The 21797-nt window shown below is 38.3% G+C and overlaps 3 protein-coding genes across 11 annotated transcripts in view; all 3 read left to right on the top strand.

Annotated features, from left to right (window-relative positions):
- The first annotated feature begins 90 nt into the window (after nt 1-90).
- LOC122549694 (homeobox protein Hox-A9) lies at nt 91-9386 on the top strand. Of its 6 annotated transcripts, XM_043689559.1 has the most exons (4): nt 4001-4687; nt 5801-6513; nt 6744-7310; nt 7975-9386. In XM_043689559.1, exons 3-4 carry the CDS (start codon nt 6770-6772, stop codon nt 8214-8216), a joined length of 783 nt encoding a protein of 260 aa, XP_043545494.1. In that variant the 5' UTR covers nt 4001-4687; nt 5801-6513; nt 6744-6769; the 3' UTR covers nt 8217-9386. The 6 variants fall into 6 exon arrangements, with proteins under 6 accessions (XP_043545491.1, XP_043545490.1, XP_043545493.1 ...); XM_043689556.1 differs by lacking the exon at nt 4001-4687 and adding an exon at nt 91-352 and having other exon boundaries at nt 5801-7310; XM_043689555.1 differs by lacking the exon at nt 4001-4687 and adding an exon at nt 1080-3554 and having other exon boundaries at nt 5801-7310.
- A 3007-nt stretch (nt 9387-12393) lies between these two features.
- Nucleotides 12394-18990, top strand: LOC122549695 (homeobox protein Hox-A7). The gene is made up of 3 exons (XM_043689560.1): nt 12394-14664; nt 15283-16065; nt 17080-18990. Exons 2-3 carry the CDS (start codon nt 15672-15674, stop codon nt 17310-17312), a joined length of 627 nt encoding a protein of 208 aa, XP_043545495.1. The 5' UTR covers nt 12394-14664; nt 15283-15671; the 3' UTR covers nt 17313-18990.
- A 1112-nt stretch (nt 18991-20102) lies between these two features.
- Nucleotides 20103-21797, top strand: part of LOC122549688 (homeobox protein Hox-A3) — a 44195-nt gene continuing 42500 nt past the window's right edge. For all 4 annotated transcript variants that reach the window (XM_043689544.1, XM_043689546.1, XM_043689545.1 and 1 more), the window contains exon 1: nt 20103-20491. The gene's annotated coding sequence lies outside the window, so the exon portion shown is untranslated. The remainder of the gene's footprint in view (nt 20492-21797) is intronic.

The raw sequence follows: 21797 nt of genomic DNA on the forward strand, positions 1-21797 counted from the left end.
TACAGCAGGAATGGTGGGTGTAAAGACTGGCAATTACCGTTACAATCTATTTAAATATTACCTAGACGGTCGTAATTTGTCTGGGCTATATAGCAATGGTGCTGTAACGTTTGTCGGCTTTTGTTGAGTTTTATGACTTGCTAGTATATCTGGGTTGTTGCTGTCTTGGACGAGTGGTTTCAGTTGAGCGAACAGCCACGAAGACAGAGGAAGCAGAGCACGGCTCGGATGTAGGAAATTGATTTTCTCTGAGCACAATACACTTCCAGATCTTTTAATCGGCTAGAATCAGAAGAGAGTGAGGAATCGAAAAAAACAGCAGATAAGACCTTTGGACACATTTACGATGAAGGTAAGGTCTGTAAAAGGAACGAATGCAAGGGCCCATTATCCTATATTTTAAACTGATAGGTAAGAGGTTATTTCTCATAATCTTGCATCTATTATCTTTTAAAATACAATTAATGCCTTTCACAAATAAAAGTTGAAGTTACTATATCGTCTTTTTTTTGGCAGAGGGATGGGGAATAAAGGGGAAAAAAGAAAATTTATCTCGAAAGGCTATGTCATCTGACTAGCTCTTTTATTCGGACAAACCTTGAACTCGTGATAATTGCAGTGCAGACAAGTTGCTATGGCTTATCATCACTGGAGTCAATGACATGCATTCAGATCGCGTGAAATCCTGCACAGCGATAATAAAGAACCCGCCATTTTTAGTAGGGAACCAACAATTATTCTCGTGCTGAATTTACAATTAAATCTATTCATTTGAATACCATTCCGACCTGGAATGCAAGAACTGAATTACTTGGGAAATAATTTCAGAGACTACAAGATTGCAGGTTAAAGGAATGTCTTTCGTGTTTGGTAAACTGCATGCGAGTTTGTGACGAGTAACATCATAATGTGATTTTGTTTTGTTTGGGTAAGCTTGTTGAATTTGCATTTAGATTAACCTATGTATGTACAATGATAGGAATCTAAAGAGCTGAGATAGAGCTGATGTGTGATTTAGGTAGTTTCATGTTGTTGGGGCTCAAGTCTATCTCTACAACACGAAACTGCCTGAATTACTGCAGTTATCCTCTTCGCCAGTGAGTTCTGTCGCTGGTTTGGAAAGAAACCGCAGTTACTTAATAATCACGTATAAGTAAAATGTTTTGATTTTCTAAGACCAACAGTAAAATGGCATGTTTTATGTCAAAAATAATTATGCTTTTTTTAATAGCAAATGTTTTTTTTCGAGAGACCGTTTTCAAACTGATACAACTTTGTATATTATTTTGCAAAGAGCAGCATACCTTCTAATACTCTGCAGGCAAATACTGAATCATTATTCCTTAACCTCGTGTTAATTGGAGTTTAATGAATGCAATGCTTTCCATTAGATTTGCTATTTTTTCTCTAAGAACGATCAAGTTCACGTTTCAGATTTCCTGTCAGTGCATATGTGCTACTGAATGATTATTTTAAAACACAGATGCAGGTCGGCACAATGCTACTGCAAATAACTGCAATTTCATCTACACAGCGGCGTAATCGATGCATTGCAGATTTCGTCTTTGTCAGTGATAAATATTTCATCATATTTTAATATCGCCTAAACGGAACAATTTTTATAAACAACTGATCTTGTACTTCCCGGTGAAAAACGAAAATAAAAAGGAAAGGCACCAAGCGCGTTGGGATATGCATTTTAGGTCTATATATTCTGCCATGTGCAAGACAAAGAAATTACTTGAAAGCACAAGGCCTCGGTTATGATCATTACATGGCGCCTAGGCGAGTAAATTTGTGTTGTTCTTCGAAACAGCGACCTCGGCGGAGTATAGTGGAAGCGCTGCTCGGTCGGCGGCTCCTGCCTCTGCAGGAAAACTAGACTAAACACAGAAAGCAGACTTGTCCCATTATATTGGCTGTTTAGGCGAGACAAACAGAAGCTTTAATCTAAGCAAAGCAAGTAAACAAACACAATGGCACTTTATTCTGTTCGTCTTGTGATTTGAGTAGACCATCCGATTGGAATTACTCAATTTTAAATCTATGAAGCTAGGTGATTGTCGCAGGATAAATTCTGTGCTCGTTCATGAATGCAGCACTAAATTTATATATATATATATTACATATTATATATATAAAACACACACACATATATGCATAGACTGTAGCTTTGCTACGCGGAGCTAAGTACAGCGGATTCGCTATGAGAATTTATTTTAGTAGGAATTGCTTATACGTGTAATTTTCCAAATGCCCATGTAACTGAAATTACTGTTATAAATAATCCATAGATATTTAATTCGAACAAAACAAATTGCGCATTTACAATATTAAACCATATCATCCTCTTTGTTAGGTTTATCACTGCATGGCGTACTGTAGAAGGATACTTTGCCCGAGTTAAAAACATTTATCTTGACTTTTTTTTTCAGCGCAATACAAAAGGATGTCTTCGGGAAAATGTAGGCTGTTGTGCATTCGAGGCGTGATGTTATCCTAATATGATTTCAGAAGCTGCAAACTGTCTTTGGCATGGTTTAAAAATTCACAAAGAAAAAGCACAGTCAAGTTTGTGCTGTTCAAAACACCACTGCTGACAGCGGTCAGGCCCTCTTTAAAAGGCAGTTCAGCACAGACCTTTAGCTCAGCGCCTTCCCATTCATTTGTGGAGTATTGTAATTCGAACGCGTTGGCAAGAAATCAGAAATAATTCTTTAGTTGTTACATTTTTGAATAAAGTGTAGAATGTGGTTTTATTTAGGTACTATTAATGAAGAACAGCCTTTCTCAATTTAAATACACTGAAGTATGTGAGGTCCGTGCGCTTCCTTCCTGTCATATTTTCACAAATATAATGGTAACATTTAAAAATTACACTTAAATATCATTCGGCTAACACTACGATTTTTATTGTTTACTGGTTGCCCGCAAAATTCTCCCGAGGCTTATGTGATTTATAGGCTTTATATATAAAAAAAAGGAGCCGCAGTAGTTTTGTACTTTCCTTTTTAATCTCAAATTAGAAGGGTTGGCTTTGAAAAGCCGGTACATGTGGTCCAGTTGCACACTTGTAAATTGAGTATTTCATTTCAAACCAATGAGGATGAACCAGAAAGCGTTTCAACCTTTCGTAAGCAACCAACATCCAACATAACACTTGGTATTTGAGATATTCTTCAGTCATGACTTTACTGAAACTAAACCCGTGAATGTGACCACGGGAGCGGCTCGGCCAGATTTGAAACCTCTCGCGCAGATGCCTGCAGGATTTAGTTAGTCTTATTTTATGTTTTACATACATCTTGTAAATCTTTGCCAAATTATACGCTATACGCCAATTAGACTCGAAAATGATGAAAGCACTTTGAACACGCTGTCGTCATTGCACACTGCAAGCCCACAAATTGGCTTTGCAACTTCACACAGATGTTATCTGAACGGAAATAAAGGCGTCAACGCTTAAATTTTATTCTAAACGATACAGTGAGAATGCCAGGAAATTTCACCTATCGAATGTGGTGTCTGCCTTGAACCGTTCACTTTTAGCCCAGGTTTGGAATATTTTTTAAAAATAATTTGTATTTTTTTCTGGCTACAAGGTGCATTCACTAAATAACCCTCTTGGCTGGATTGTGTCGCAAAGTGTTGAGCAGTTTGTAAGCGATGCGAGTCCTGCATTTTGACGGACGTCTTAAGTGCTGTAAACGTTGCATGAATTAATAAAATATTTTACAACTCACATGTTACTAGCACAATTCTCAAGGTAAGTTGACCGACTCCAAACAACACATGCATCTATAGCAGTCTAGCTTCATTATCGCTCCACTCGCTTTGCTATAAAATGACAATAGGGTGAATTCCGGTAGTCTGCTGTGGATCTTAAAATGAAAATGGGTGAATTCTTGTATTTTTGACTATTGCTGAACAGTCTGTGCTGGTTTGGAGTGATGTCACTAATTTCTTCCTGAGACCTTTGGTGAGTTGTATCCAAGTATTTTAAAGGCTTTTTGTCTCGGTCTAGTCTTTTTTTTTAACAACACGTCGCCCAGAGCTGTAATTTGTAAGTTAACATGCGAGTTTCCTGTGTTGAACGTTAAAAAAAAGCCTCAGATGAAAATCTAAACTAGCAACTCACCAAATTTCATAAGTTATCGGTTTTTTTTTTGCGAGAAAACAGTGCTTCATTTGAGCCTGAGAATTCGCGGTGCTAATTGTAACGAAATCTACAATATCATTTTAAAATCAAACATTTCGTACACATCTATAAATCTTTATGGAGCACAGCAAGACGCGGCACATTCCAAGGTTGTTGGCAAATTCTTTCAGGCGTTTTAATGGTGGCTTGATTTTATATATTTTTTCTCTCTAGATTTAAATAAAACTACATTTCAAAGAGAGGAACTGCTGTTTTAAGCGTTATGCAGTTTCAGAGCGCCTTAATTTCACTTTGTAAATATAGAATCTACATTTGAATCCTAATTTCAGGCCATCTGCACAGGAAACACAAAACGGTTTCTTTCTAAGGCTCAACACTGGACTTGAATGGTTCTCGATTTTGCTCTAGACCTTAGCACTCCGCCAGAGACGCTGTAACACTCCGCTGACCAGATAGTCAATGCTGACTCAAAGGCGACAGAATGAATCTTCCCTTCTCCATAAGGAATGCACGGAAATCTAAAGAAAGGTTGGGATATAGAGGACCCAAACATCGAGGGAATGAAATTGCATTTCAGTTAACCGTAAAGATTTTGAAATAAGGGTACATGCAGCTAGCGGATGTTGGAGGGGGAGGTGTGGGGGGTGGGTGGTGGTGTTGGGTAGCTGCAGCAAGCGATTCACGACCGTCGCCAGCACTTTGGTCTAATGTAGGATAAGAAAATTGTCTTTGTTTAATGGATAGTTGTATGTTGTGTGATCCACAAAGCAGATCAACAACTTCAGGATAGTTTTTGAAGATTTGGGTTTTTATTTAACGCGGTTGCTCCCGTCGAGATGCACCGTACGTATTTTAAATTAAACTTGTTGTAGCACGAGTTCTCAAAATGTTCGCATATGATATAGTAAAATAACAACAATGAAATAGAAAATGGGCATTAAGACCACAAGCCTCATTTGAAAACTAGGTAGTGCAGATACCAAGTAATGCTACTTGTTGTCTTCAAAGATCTAAGTCTTTCAAAAATTGGAGAATGTTGTATTGAATTGGAATACTATTGCCAATGTTACTTAGAATTTTGAGTTACTGCATACATTAAAGATGTTTCAAAAGGAGTAGCGCGATGGAACACAACCCAGTGTCACATTGTCACAGCGCTTGCTAAATCCTCTGGACTGAAATTGGATCAACAAATGCACTGACGCCTATCTCTTACACGTGAAATGAAACATCGCATTCTATAATTGCATTGATTAATTAAGCTAACCGAAAAAATAGCAGCAACAACACATATCATTGTGTGCAGTTTTTTGTCTTCCGGATTTTTAATTCATTTTCCAAACAAAACGTTAAAACCATGCCATCTTAAACCACAATGTTGGCCTTCTGGTTTCCATCTTAGTTGTTAATTTTATTAACTGTATGTAAGTGAAATCGCCCATCGTTGTAGATATATTTATACCCAGAACGCATGTGAGAGAGGCCTACTTAGTTTTTAAGGCACAGTAATTAGTTGCACATGCAATGTTTAATAGGCCGATTATGCAGTAATATGAATGTTTTCTAATTTTGTTGCAATACAACTCTTATATTTATCTCTGCTTATATATCTAACCGTTTGTTTGTATTTGCCATTGAAAGGAACGCATCTTAGGCATATCACAGATTGGCTCTCCGAATATAGTCTGTGCGGGAGAGCTTCCCGATTTACTGTCCACAGAATATACCAGTGAGTGACTAAAGCAAAAGACAAACCACACGACCCTGAAGAGAAGAACGGTAGAATTGTCCGGTGTCCCAAGAAATGTATTTTGCCTGTATATTTGCATCTGTCAACTAAAAAAGCGTGTTGAATGCGGAAGTTGGAGTTTGTTATGATTTCTTGGAGGTTAAAAAAAACCTTTTTAGAATGGCTGTGGCTTGCTAACATGTAGTTTTATTGCTCAAACTGTTATAAAACGGAGATGGTCACAGTGTGCTTTATGTGCGCTTCGTTTTCCTTTTAAATGAGAGATCTTTAGCAGCTGCAGGTACACGCTACTTTTCAGAGGTACGCTTTAAAACTTCGTCAACGATTTTTATTTGTCAAGAATGCGTTTTTAATTTTATTAAGCATGAATAATAAATACCTGTCCAATCTCCTTCTTCGTTGTTATTTTCTGCAGTTTATAGTTTCACTCTTTCCATAATCTTTTATGTGAAGGTTAACGATTATAAGGTGTTCGTTAAAAAAAACGAGCATCTGATGGGAAGATTGATTATGATATAAAATAGTCCCCTAAAAAAAGAACTGCAACCGAATACTTGCTTCACATTTCAGCTGGCAACAAAGAAATCAGCTTCCATATATAGAGGTGATTATATCCCTTTGCATAAAAAAACATACGGACTTGCTATATAAAATGTTCCCTATAAAAGATTGACCCTGTTACAAGCTGCGGATTGATTTATACTTTATTGTTGTATTTTGAATCACGTGAGGAGCCTATCCAATGGTGAGGAAGTGCGTCTGCACCATATTAGCAGACTGTACTTGTCGCGGCGGTAAGTTGTTACATTGAAATCTGCTCTTTCATATTTTCAGAGGGGCTTGCGGTGTCATTGCCGAGAATGTCGACATCAGGGACTATCAGCAATTATTATGTCGACTCCCTTATCATGCATGAGAACGAGGAGCTGCTGTCGTCCAGATATGCCTCGGGTCCACTGGCTCAGTCTTCCAGACAGACAGCTCTTGCTGAGCACCCCGACTTCTCCCCATGTAACTTCCAGTCCAAAGCCACTGTGTTCAGCACCTCCTGGAGCCCAGTTCATGCGCAGAGCTCTGCCAGCATGCCCACTGTTTATCACCCGTACATGCACCAGGCGCCCATTGCCGCCGCGCCCGATGGTAGGTACATGCGCTCCTGGCTAGAGCCCATGCCGGGAACCCTGTCTTTCACTGGGTTACCTTCCAGCAGACACTACGGCATCAAGCCCGAGCCTGTAGCGGCTCGCAGGAGTGACTGCACCACGTTTGAAACACACACGTTAGCCCTCTCAGATTATACTTGTGGACCTTCTCCTGTCGACAAACGTGTGAGCGAGGTTTCCTTCACTGAAAATAATGGAGAGATTGAGTCAAACGCAGATAAGCTCCATATGGATCCAAGTAAGTGTGGAAACATTACGTTTTTGTATTGCTTTTCTAGATAAAGACTCGAAATGCAAACTGTTATATATTCCTACATTGTACAGCGAAATAACAAAATCTCTTTGCAGTTTTATGGGATGGGTTTTTAAAAATTACGTACCTCAAAATAGTTATCAAAAAATTGGTTAAGCTTTAGCGATGTACATTTCGGTAGTGACATGAACACAATTTGGATCTAAACTCAACTATTTTCCATTCATTGTAGAAGACAGAAGGGGAGACATTGAGCGTAATTGACTCTAATTCAGGTGTATTTGTTGCAAAAAAAAGCTGATGAGGATAAAGCTGCTGGACAAACCTCTACAACATCTAATTGAAGCACAATTGGCAACATATTAGATTATTTATGTCTAATTTACAGGGCCGTCACAATATTATATCTTTCTAACTTATTTTGGGCTCTGTTCATAGAGTTTTTCATTGAGCAAGGGGATTAGCATTAAGAGTTGAAATGTCAGTGAAAACATCTGGAAGTGTAGCAGCCAACCTCATTCATCCAGTACAGTCTCAGTTTTTTTTTTATTTGTTTATCTCAACCGGTGTTTGATTCTGAGAATGTCGCAACATTTTGACTGGCATGTAAAAGGAAAATATATTAAATGTGTTTCCTTCACACTCCCAGATAACCCTTCCGCCAACTGGCTGCATGCAAGATCTACAAGAAAGAAACGTTGCCCCTACACCAAGCATCAGACCTTGGAGCTGGAGAAGGAATTCTTGTTTAACATGTACCTCACACGAGACCGCAGATATGAAGTCGCAAGGGTCCTTAACCTCACCGAACGGCAAGTTAAAATCTGGTTTCAGAACAGGAGGATGAAGATGAAAAAAATCAACAAGGAACGACCGAAAGACGACCGGTGACACGAATTAGAATATTTCTGTGTGCGAGAGAGAGAGAAAAAAGACTAAATCACAATTACAATCGAGTTAGGCCCTGCTTCAGAAAGACTACGTGTACATTTTGTCATCCCATTAGCACAATTTATTCCTTTGCCCGTTCTGGACTGCATTTGGTGGGTAAAAGACTGATACACTTGTTAGTTGGGAACCAAAGAGGGAGACATTTACGGCAAGGTTAAGTATGTGGCTACGGAATCTACCTTACTTCACATGAAAACTACCTTTTCTTAATCCACCACTATTCAGTGTGGACAGTAATTCAGTAATACTGTACTCGTTTAATATTTACTTGTTTTACATGCAGCAAACGAGGCTGCTTATATACTTGAATCCTTGTGTCTGTTGTCGTGATTATCCCTGTGACTGGGCCTTTGTGCTTGGGCGGTGTCCGAGTAAAGATCGTGTAAACAAAAAGAAAGAAAAATCTCAATTTAACTCAGGATGTTTAATATAAAGAGAACAGGCTGTGTAGTGCATATGAAATGTTATTTTCGTGGTGAACTTGGAACATACATTGTATTATTTTCACTGTGAATGAACCTGTAGAAACTCCAGGCTTTCGCTGTCTTTGTGAGACTGAGTAACGGCCTTGCCCGGGGTGCATGACGATTGTGTTGTTCTTCAGAAATTATATGAAACTGATTTGCATAGAATGCTAATATAAGTTGTATTTCAAAGAGCAGCGCTGAGCATAATGCTACACGATACTCTTGTCTGTTGTGAGAAAAGCACGAATAAAGTTCTCAGACACTTTGTATTTATCGGTGTTGTGGTGCAAAGAAAAGTGTAAGATTTGGTTTAAAACTACCTATATGTATAACTAGTAACTACCTATGTTTTGTGTGTAAGTGTCGCCCTTAAAATTGTTTTGACACATTTATGCGATGGAATAAATAAACAAGCAACATTGTCAATAAATGTAATGTGTACAAGTAAAATGCCTGGGTGCAATAGAAGGAACATATACCACCAATGTGTTTTAAATGGGGAGGGGGTTGTCTTTAAACCTGTAGAGCAACACATTTACACTTGTGTACACGTTTGAAATGATTACCTCGTGTCATATTGACCAAACTATACTGTTTGTAATGAAATGTCATTTTATTTGTTGTCTAATAAAATATATGTTTGACTACATATAAAATATGGTCTCTCTTTCTGAAGCTCAATATATGCAAACATCTCGCATGGAACTCCTCAACTATATATTTTTAAAATTTCACCAGCACTGCAGGATCCCCAAAGCTCCCCATTCGGAGCAGAAAAATTTTAAAATGTGCACATTTCCTTCTACCGTTATTTTAAATAGGTGAATCAAAATTTAAACTGTCAGGCGAACAAGTTAATTAAAATATGTCATGGCAATAAAAATAATCCAATCCCCTTACTAATATTAAAAACAGTGTCCGTAATATCACCCAATTGCACTGTTTGCAAACATTAATGATGTACTTCATATTCAATCTTTGGATTTTACCACAAACTATGACATTGAAAACGTGACTTAAAGTTTGGCTTCTCCTTAGTAAATACTGCAACGAAATGTTATCACCACTGTTGACATAACATGACTTAAGAGGGGTAACTAACTTTGGCATAAGATTGGAATTTATGGAAAAGGGAAGAAAATACTAAGTGTGATCTAACAACTTTGGCTTGGAAGCGGATATCATGACAAAGATGCAGAATGCGATTGAGTTTAACGCCCGGTTATCACCAATTAACCCGAGAACGTACAAACCTGTGGATTAACAACTTTTATTTGTCGCCTGGCCATGCGCCAAGGCCTCTGGTTATTTATATGATTTGTTGTGTGCTACTTATCCGAGAAATGCAGCACTTCTGCTGCAAGTGGAAATGAATAATCTTGAGTTGTTTGCCCGTGTGAAGAGGTTCAAAATTGTTGGGATTTTATCGGATTAAAACGAGGCAAATAATTCTAGAAAGTCGCACTGGTTCAAATCCCTGCCGCCATTTCTTTAACTGATCAACCAAGAAGTGTCGAATTCCTCAGAAGAAAAGTATACTAGTCTAAAGCGAATGTTGGGTAGCGCTTGGCTTTTTTTGTAACTTCCCTTCCAACTGCAAGATCCCTAGTAACTTTTTTTTTAAGACTCCGACGACAGTTTGGATAGATTTAGTGGGATTCAAATGATTTGGAAACTGAGCAGAGAGGCCTAAGTAGTTAGAAGTCTTGGCAGTGGCTGTTGTTAGTAAAATCCAGAGTGGTGTACCGCAATAAAAGCAAATGACTGCTGTAAGCGTTTATGGGGTGTAAAACGCTGGAGGTTAAGGGGCGAAGTGCATAAACACGACACTGACGATCTTTATTTGGAGTATTCTTCAGTATTTAGCGGCAAACACTCGGATAGCATTGCAATCTTTGTTTTATTATTATTATTTCATTAGACAACGGCGAAATTGATTTTTTAAATTTTATTTTCAAACAAGTCCTCAGTCTGAGGGGTTATAATGTTGTGACGCCCTCTGTTGTTGCATCTGGAACTTCAAAGACTACACAAGGAGACTTGCAATAAAATGAAGGGTCTGGCAAGCCGTCTGGAATTCGGGTTTAATGAGTTTACAACTGTCCAGCTACAATCAGTATTTTTCCAGAGAAGGCAATCCATTTGTTTTGTCTGGCTGCCTAGACAAAAGGGTCTGCGGAAATAACGACCTTTATTAGTCTCGTCTTTAACACGGGCCCCTCAAATATCGTTTTACTAATTTATTGCGTCTAGTGGGGAAAAAATAACAGGTCTTTTAGTTATTTTGAAGCGTGGTTTAACCCTATTTACAATTTAACGTGATAGATATAAGAACGAATATTGTGGAAAAACGGTGTAGGTATTGGCTTCTTTGCAGTTTAAAAAGGGTTTGTGTGCATTCTCAGCCTGCAATTTCACAGTTGCACTTTTACGTATTTACCAGGAGATGGCAGTGGTAATCCACAGAAGAATTTAAAAACGGTGCGGCCAAGCTGCCAAAAAACGTACTTACTGCGATAAACTGGGATTTATTTATACAGAGGGTTGTAAATAGGATGAAAACATCTACCACAAATGACACTTGTAAAAATGGACTGAGGTCGATGGAGTATATTCATTTTGAATCCATCAACTTATTTGTGGACAGATTAATTCCACTTGACACAGGGTTTAGAAATCCATTTGTACCTCAGTGTTTTATTTTTAATGCACAATAACATGATTTAAATTGATCAACTTCCAATTTGTTCCTTAGTCTACTCCGCTGTGTGCAACAGGGGATAGCAACTGGAAGTTAGGAGTAGCTCAAACTGAAATGACGTAAATTATTATACATCAATCATACTTAAAAGAGCATATGTTTATATATATATATATAAAACCAGTAAAACGGACACTCATGCACATCCATTAACACGCATGTATGTGCACACATATTCAGGTACACATGTATATTATACATAAACACAAATGAACCTACTCTTGTTTTCGCTGAAATTCTCCCAGTCAGAATCGGTTGTTAAATGTTGCATAGACCTGAGGTACAAATGCAAAATACATAATTACCTTTTAGTATATTTATGACTTGGCTTCAAATTGTAGTCATGTATAAAATTATATCTATCATCTCAGTGTTTTGAATTTTAATGGCATGTTGTAAAATGCTCGTTGGATGCAAAGTACTGACTGGTAACTTTTACAATTTTCATAAAATGATTAATACTTTGATCAAGTGTTATAATGGTAAGAAATTAAGTCAGTTCGGAGGATACTTTTTTTCTCATCCAGATGCCCAAGTTATATTTTCACCTTGAGTGAAACTGCAGCATATCTGCTGACTGTGCCCATTTTCGAGTGAAAGGATTTTGTACAATCGTGCACATATTGGGAAGGATTGAATGAAAGAGCCGGTCGGATTTGTTAGTATTGCTTCAGAGAGGTTGGTTTATTTAAAGAACACCACTGAAGTTTCTACATTCATCAGAAAGTTAAAAAATGAAACTTAATGATTTGACGCTTTGGAAACTGAAACAGGTGGCTTCCTCACTTCCATAAAGTGAGTATATTAGTGTTAAAAACTCTTCCATCATTGACACCCTTAACGATCACGTGAATAATAACAATAAATACCGTGGTAAGTGATAAAACTAATGACGCTCGGATTAATTAATCTTGTCAAGAAAACTTCAGTGCAATGTATTCAATTTTATTTTCAATATCGACATACATTTATAAAGCCTGGATACTTATTGGCACAGCGCAAAACCAAGCCAGAATTCAGACAGCAGCTAACAAGCTTCTACTTCCGTTAATATGCTGCATAGAAGGAATGGGGGGTACTATTATAGCCATATAATACGTTGGAAACAACAACAAATGACGTGTAACGAAATCCGAGATCTATGTATTCCAAAACATACTGTCGGGAAAGTCTGCGTTATCAGTCGATGACAAATTCAAATAAATGCTTAGTGATCACTTTGCCATTTTGTCGATTGATACGCAGGATTCCCAGCTACAAATCAGGATAATCTGTTACTATGCAACATAATCATTAATGTTTCACATGTGCCTGTAGGCAGAGCAAAATAAAATTATAACAAGCTGTTCCAACTACTAAGAGAAAAAAAAAATAGACAACTTTACTAGACATAGAGCTGTGTCCGGAAATATAGAAGACATTGGACTTTCAGAAATTTAGAAATGTACCATTGTCACTTAAATGTTGAGCAAAACATAACGCGTGGGACAACGTTGAATATTTGTCTGTCTGTGAAATTAAGAAGTGATATGAGTATACTCCAGATGGGTTTTTTTTCTTTCAGTCTCCAGGCTAAAAGAACAGAACCAGTTTGAAATTCTTCGATTCATAAACATATCATGGGTTACTGACCAACCATTTAGGTCAATTGATTTTGTTTCAAAAATACACGATAACCTTTGAAGTCATGGCTATAATAATTTGCTAATTCGTTTGAAAAATCCGTGGAGTTTTCTTTGTCTCTATACTTCCTCCGGCTCAAGCTGGTAATAGAATGTGATGGTGAATACGTCTCCAGATCCCGGATAATTAAGGTAAAAAAAACTATTTCAGATTGCTGCTCAATAAAGCTTCTACGTTATTGCCGTAGTGGAGAAATCTTATTTAATGGAATATTAGAATGCACAACAAATTATGGTGTTCATTAAGATGTTGGGGTATGCATTTTAGTGATAAACATTGGGCCGTGTATTTGCAATGCTCGATGGCCGTCAGTGCGTGGAATCTTTAGGTCATGAGAAACGGCGAAATAAACAGCAATTTTTTTAAAAAAACTCTTTTCGCAGACATTTATTTCATATTATTAAATAATAATATTTCAGATGTGTGCTCGAGCAACAAACATTGTCCTTACTTTAACAGCGTTCATTTGTTATGTTTGGACTACAAACTCACAAGTGAAAATGTTGACTTTACTGGCAAACGGTCTAGCTATAGTGTACTTTCCTAAAGTGTCCTCTTTTCCTGATTTGTACTTCCCCGATTATTATTGGTGATTTATTTCCTTGCAGTTGAAGTGCAATCCGGAACGATATTTTTTTTTAACCGAGAAATCTTTTGACCTGGAATATACATTTTTAAAAAGTTCTCCCATATTTCTGATAACTGACTGTATATTTTTTTTCTTATTCTGGACTTAGAAGGTAATAATAGCAATCGCCGCTGATTGCAGTGATGGACATTTTATTTATAAACTCTCACCATGTTTGTGTCTGGTAAAAATCGGCTTCAGACATATTTTAATAGAGGAAAGATCCGAATTCACACCGCAATCTAGAGCGCTTCCCGAAACATCTATCGTCCTTTCGTTGTAGGTATGCACAGGAGACATGGAAGCATACAGATCGTGCAGTCTTTTTCCAGTAAGTATAGTTCTTTTAACGAGCGAGGAGCGAAGGTAGTGCAATAACTTCCTGATAAGCGTTTCTGCTGGTGTGAAGCCTGTCTGTTCAGCACAGAGATTGGGACATGCCAGAGGAGACTCCAGAGATCAAAAGAAAACAACATTTCCGAATAGCAGAGCAAACAGTTCCTAAAATATCCCAGACGGAAAGGCAGAAACATGTTTTTATTGTAATAATCCTTTACTATTAACACACCAGGTGCATACTTCCTAGACTGTCTAGCTGCTGTAAATGCTGGCTGTGCTTTCCTACGCCTAACCCTGACAAAATATGCCTATTAATGTGGAACATAAAAGCAACTGATCCGCTCGAGAGGAACGAAAACCCTAGACACAGTAACTGGTCAATATGCCCGGACATTGTGGACAACAGCTTCGGAGACAAGTTCTGTGATCTAACGAGAGGATTGGGAAAGAGCGAGCGAGAGAGAGAGAGAGAAAAAAGTTGTAAAACAGAAGGCGGAAACGATACCCGGGGTAAATCCCCTGTGGGGTTCCAATCAGATTACCTAGCAACTCTAAAAGGTTTCCGCGGAATAGTTGTTTCACTGAAACCCGCCAGAGGAAATGTGGTCACCCCCAAAGTGAACTCGTGCATTTTAATAAATCAATAGATGACCATGCTTGAATGTTAAAACAAAAATCCGAGCGTTCGCATCAGAGGTAGCAATACAGCCATCTTGCGCTTTGATCCTGCAGCATATATCTTGTACCTATAACTCTCACTATTTGCCTATAATTGATTTGTTTTATAATTTCGAGTTTAGATGTACATCCAATCTAAATTCAGCAAGTCTCCAGTGTCTCTGAAACTGTACAGTGCCTTGATGGCATCGTTAGACAGCAAACAACTACACGGGGTTGGGGAGGGGGCGGGGGGGGGGGGGGGGGGGGGGGTAGCAAGGGATGTTGGGGGTAAAGAATAAAGAGAGAAATGCAACTGCTCACTTATTTTCAATTCTTCCACGTAACCTTTTCTTTTAAACCAAACATTACAGAATGTTCCTAAATGTTACACCAGTGCGACTATACTAGTCATGATTTCTGCTTCTTTTAAAATGTAACCAAATCGTATGGGTCTCTTTGCACTTCCAGATTCATCACACATCTTATTCTCAACAATGTTGGAATCATACCTGCGTTCCTAAACATGTAAATGGCACAGTGGCTTGGGAAAGAAATTAACAGAAGACATTGACCTTTTAAGGTGACACAGTCTATCGACACTTCCAATATTAAAAGATTGTGTGCGATTTTTGTACAATATCTTTTTGAAAATAGTCGAATACATGCTATTTACCACCTGTGATGTGGAATGCTATTGGGTGACGGGATCACATGGCCAGGTCACGTGAATAGAAATAAGTCGGGCCGAAGGAAAATGGGTGCTTGGTGTAAATCGGGGGTGTAATGCTACCATTTATCACGCTATCTCGTAAAACCGACACTGAAGAGTCCTGGCCAACAAATCACCAGACAAAATTATGAGTTCGTCGTATTATGTGAATGCTCTTTTTCCCAAATATACGGCGGGGACATCCGTTTTCCAGAACGCGAGTGGCTTTACAGAAGCAACTTCTTGCGCTTTTGCTACCAACTCACAAAGATCCAGCTATGGAGCGGGCGCCAGCGCCTTCCCAGCCCCGATGGCCGGCCTGTACAATGTTAACAGTGCAATCTATCACGGCCCTTCCATGTACAACACAGGTTATAACTTAAATTCCGATTCCTACAACCTGCGCTGCTCTGCCTTAGACCAGAACATTCCAGTTCTTTGCAGCGATCTGAGCAAACAGGGTTGCGAAAAATTGGATCAGACAAACGTGCACCCTCAAGCAGAGAGCAATTTCCGGATTTACCCCTGGATGAGGAATGCAGGTATGGGACATAGTGTAACATAGCGATGAGAAAACGTGCAAATGACCAGTTAAAATGAGCGCCACTACATCCTGAAGGTAGTTAAGAGTTTTAATGGTAGCTGAGGACCAGTTCCTCAAACGTATGTGGTATTGTAGGCAGATAGCAATCATAAAACTTTTATTGCACAATTAATCAGTACAATCCTCGTAAAAGCACTCGACTTCCGCTCCTTTAAAGTTAACAGCAACTCACATATTGCTTGTTTACCCACTTTTATCAACATCAAATGAGAGCTATGTTCTTTACTGATACACGGGAAAAAAACACCGTTTATTCTTGAGAGGATGGGGATTGATACATTGCAGGTCTAAAGTTTGTTTACAGATTGGGCAAGGTCGTGGAACTGAAGCGTTTTCTCTCTTTGTTTTTCACTCCGTAAAAGATCTTTGGGTCCTTGTAAAACTTCCCCCGCCCCCTTTGTAGATACAAGTCCGTATTTGAAACGCATTACTTCGGTGCTATAACATACAAGCTCGAACCACCAGAGTAAAATTAGGCATTTCAATTGCTAGCATTAGAATCGAATAGATCTGGAACAAAACACACACACACATGCACATACAGCCTTACAATTTTAGTTACCTGTCATTCCTGTGTCTGAAATATTAATATTCCAACCCTATATACTGGGTGAAATTTTATTCCGTCAGCCGCTTGGATGTAAATAAACTATTAAGAACACAAGTGATTTGCACTGGAAACTTATTTTTCTTTTCAAAAACCGTTTTGCTAGAAGAAGGTTCCTCTCAGATCCCAAAAGTTAATTTGCATTTTAACTCAGACCCTTGGCATCTGAGTAGTTGGTTCAGCCACAGATATTTCAATGGGGTTCTGTAAGAGCAGAGATGACGAGGGGATGTTGAAAGCAACAGGAATGGAGTTGACCACATCGCGGGCATTGTGTATTTATGAAAGGTGGTTTTAAAAGTTGGGTTCATGGCTTGGTTGCTCTGTTTTTTCTCCCCTTCCCAGGCCCGGACAGAAAAAGAGGGCGACAGACCTATACCCGTTACCAGACGCTGGAACTGGAGAAAGAATTTCACTTCAATCGCTATCTGACTCGCAGACGACGGATCGAAATCGCCCACGCTCTGTGTCTGACTGAGAGGCAGATCAAAATCTGGTTCCAGAACAGGAGGATGAAATGGAAAAAAGAAACCAAAGCTGGGAGCTCTAGCACCACGACCGAGGAAAAGCAGGAATGAGACTCCCACCAAAATCTTGAACTATGCGAAGAAAGTTGCTCTGTCGCCGCGAAACCATGACATTTGACTAGCTAACCACAATCGTGGACTATTTCAGAAATGGTGTGCGCTAGCGCTCATGATACTACCTATGTGTTTTAATAACCTCTTTCGAAATCATGTCTTTAAAAATTAAAGTTCGCTGATTTAGATTTCATCTTTTCAAAAAATAAATCAAAATCTTTATTGGCATTAGTAGAGAGCTAAGAATTGAGTCCAGAATCCATGTTTTCAGTAACAAAAGGAAAGTGGAAGGACTGAGAACAATTGTCTGCAAATGTTACAAGGCAGGCAGTCAAATTGAAATGCTTGATTTCTCAAGTTTTAATTGAGAATCTCTGCCCGCAATATTACAAGGAACGCGAAAGAAATTCGAAATCCTTCTTCTCTATTGTTAAAATGAAATGAATTGAATTTGGATTCTGAATCTGCCATAGTGCAATTATCGGGATACATTAGCCGATAAAACTAAATGTGACCATTGCTCTAACCTATGTAATGCAAAATTCAAATGTCATTGCGTGTTTTAAAATATATCTCATGCACTGAACTACTTCTCAAACTTACTTTACTTCTGTTAATGTCTTCTTCACGTGTTTTGAAATATTCTTGCACAGTATTCACAAAACAAAAATACCCGTGATAATAGATAGTCGACCCCAGCCCAATCAGAGACCAAGTTCTTGAGCCACTCTAACATACATAGCAAGAATGGCCAGAAGGCTAACTAGTCGAATAAAGTAGTTTATTTCTATTCAAATTTTCGTTCTTATTATTTTTTACATTACTTCTCAATTAATCTCTGAGTGTGCCACTATACACCGAGATGTACCGTTCTATTAACAAAATGAAGAAGATTTGTCTTTTCGCATAAGCAATGAAATGTAACTACCTAGACCACAATAGTGGACATCTTGCACGTCTTTGGAAACTACCTAAATGTTCGAATTAAATATTCGTTTCTTGACAGAGAGTGTTCTTGAAGTCTAGACTTTTCACACTTCTCTAAACAGTACCCATTATATGAGAACAAAAATGTGAATAATATTCCGATGTATGTTTTTTTTTTAAATGAGGTGCATATATAGCCACTTTATAACACAACATAATGATAACTACCTAGATACCGGTTTACATTTGACGCGGATGGAGTTGTTTCGTACTGTGCTTAAATACTATAATGTAAAAATAAACAGTAAAACAAGTTATATATGAATGGGGGAAATTGCTATATTTCTCTCTGATTGATGGCATTAAAATATATACCTGCTAAAGATTTCAAGCAACCATGTATCATTGAATGATGTAATTGTCTTTCTTTTAAGTTTGTTGTGTCAGTTGTCTTATACATGTGTACTGTCTAAATTATAAACATTTTAAAAAACTGTAACCAAATGTAATAATAGAAATTTCGAGCAGCATCGTCGACTAGATATATTGTGGTTCCATATTCAGTATGGTATCTGTCAATGGAAAGTTTGCTTTGTAATATGTGTATGTGTTGTTAAATAATATCTGATGTTAAAGGTTTAAGGTGCAATCTATTTAAAATGCATATATTCGTTCCAGTCTTGTATACTTTGAATGGAGTCTCTGTAGACAAACAAAAATGAGAAACATTAAACGGTGCTTGAATAAACAGACTGTCTTTCCTGGCCTGAGCAGATTACCACCAAATGAGTGGCCCCATGATTCGTTAACACACAGAAGTACGATCATTAACAGCAGCAATTAAAAATAAATTATTTCAGAGTAACAAATACATATTTCTATATTGTAGTCCATTCATTGCCATACAATCTGTTTTTCATAAAAGAACAAATGAATCCATAATTTTTGTCCACGAAATGGGCACGTTTCAAACAGATTAAAACTGAATATGTCAAAGTCTTTTGTGCACATTATGCTCTGTTAATTATCGTTGACAATAATATTTTTAAAAAGGCCGTATTTGCGAGCAATGCATTCGAATTAAGACGCAGGTTGGGTCGACGATGGGCTAAAGTTCTCATGAAGCAAGCTGGACCCGACGCCTGATCGAGCTCATTTCCCTTTCAGAGAGTCTAAGAAAAATGGAAAAGATGAGAACACAGTGAGCGTAGTGTCTGGTTTCATAACGACCAAAAATTAAAATCAAATTAAAAAAAAGAATCGAGTCGCTATTTCATCGCCGAGCTTTGAATGAATATTCGGACAGGCGCAGACTTTATTTGTAATGCATGCAGTGCGGCACTGTAACTTGTAGCTCGATCCCAAGATACGGGACGAGCTCATTGCCATTTTTGAAATGCAACATATTCAAGAAACGAGTAAACCAGAAGAAATGTCGATAGAACAAATCTGATGATACGTAAACCAGAATTGATTCGTTACAATAGTCGCCTGAAAGCAGAAACTAGTGATTTCTGTGAAAAAAAAGCACGGATTGCAAACGGGTGTTATGGACATATTAATGTAGCTTCAGAAATTACAAAATTATTTTTAAACCGTGGAAAAAATCTTTCATAATTTCACAATTTTAACCTGACTCTTTGTTAAAAATGGCGTCTAAGACCTGCCTCCTAATAGTCATGGGGAAATGTCATAAATCCGTTGTTGTTTTATGAAAATTTACAACTTTGCAATAGAACTTTACGAGTTGTTCGGTTTTTCCATTGGCCACTGAAAGTCATGTGGAGTGTAACCGTGAACATGAACTTTTTATAATTTCCCTTGCGACTATAGAACTGCATTCTTTTGCTAAGCGCGTGTTGGTTCGGATGTGAGAGCTTGCGGGCTTTCAGCAACGCATATTTTGTTCTTTTTTCCCCCCTCCGAGCGCAGTGATTATTCGCCTATGGAGCTTCAATGCATCCAAGCTTTCGGCACAGATCCTATGGCTGGCAGCTACGAATTCCTCCACGGAAGGTGGAGCATTGGATTAAAAAGCGCCGGCTCTGATCCGCACGGCAGTTTCCTGCAGGTCGTCACCAAACGCCGCTGGCGGAATGCGAGAGCCAGGGGCCTGGGATGGAGCTGAACGGACAGCTGTCAAACTAGACATGGGCTCTGCAAACACTGACACTGGGGCTCAGCAAATACCACAGCCGGTTTGTGCAGAGTCCGGACTAGCCAGACCGAGGGGAGGAATCTGCAGCAAGGTAAGGCCCATTCTCAGCTTTGCAGTTCTGCAAAACAAAAGTATTTTTAACAGGTCTTTCAAGCAAAGTTATTGTTAAAGCTAACCTTTAAAGATCTTTAATTTGCCAAAGTTGAAGAGTGTCGTGTAAAAGTGACGATGACCTTTGAATTGTGATAACTCGAAATGTAGCGTTTGTTGGGCATTTATTGAGTGTAATTTGACTGTTTTAGGGACAGTTGTTCTGTATTTGTATTTTTTTTGGAATCTATTTGTTTTGAAATAAGTGTGAATAATGTTTTTTGACGTCGTACGTTCTGATTGTCTCTGACCAACAGCCGTTCTGTTCGTTCAAAATGTTTTGCGTAAGGAACAAATTGACAGAAGTAAAACATGAACCTTGATTCAGTTTTTAAATGTCATGTAGGGGGAATCTGGGATGAGGCTTGTTGTAATGAAACCTATTGCAGATTCATTGCGGTTGAAAAAGAAACTATTTATTCAATTTCGAAATAAATAATCAGTTACGGTGCCCGTTCTTCAGTTAAATGGTTTATTTCTTTTGAATTACTGCTCTTCCTTCGCATGGTTTTCGATAAAGGTGCGATATATTCTAGTATCCACTTTTGTTATTTTGTTCAAACATTTTCTGGTGGAGATCTAATCCACGTTTATCTGTGTTTATCTGTGAATCATCGTCCCTCGTTATTTGTGGTTAATTTCAGTGTTGATGGCTCCTCAAGAATGAGAAATGATCAAAGATATCCTATTTCGGGTGTGAGCATGCAAATTTGCTGTCTGTTGTTTTTCTTACTTAACGCGGAGGTTGTCCTTCTGACACTGAGACACTTAGAACCGTCTGACTGAGAATGTGTGTGTTCGTGTGGATATTTATTAATGTTTGCTGTCCTCTTTTGGACTCGTTGCTGCCACCGTGTGTTTGGAGTGTGAGCAAACTTGTGGTGCTGCTGCATAGCGTGTCTCTTGGTCATGTGTTACTGATGAAATGGTTGGCTTGCATTCTTAAACTAACCGTTCAATGTGTTGCTTGGTAGACATGTCCAGTAATCACAAATTTGCTTGTATAGTACCACGCACTAAACTTGACTGAATGGCTTTTCGAACGTTTTTGCATTAAATTATTTGTTTCGATTTAAAATGAGTGAAACTATGGGCTTTGCGCTCAGAAAGAAGAGACATCACGCGGTCTATCACTAAGACTATATTAGGCCTTTGAGTGTAATGTTTGTACGTATGAAATGCGTCCCACCAATTACTTATTTGACCCGCATTGATCGTTAGTAAATGTTTCATAATTGTGCTAAAGT

The sequence above is a fragment of the Chiloscyllium plagiosum genome, chromosome 5 (genome assembly GCF_004010195.1).
Source record: "Chiloscyllium plagiosum isolate BGI_BamShark_2017 chromosome 5, ASM401019v2, whole genome shotgun sequence".
NCBI classification, from domain to species: domain Eukaryota; kingdom Metazoa; phylum Chordata; class Chondrichthyes; order Orectolobiformes; family Hemiscylliidae; genus Chiloscyllium; species Chiloscyllium plagiosum.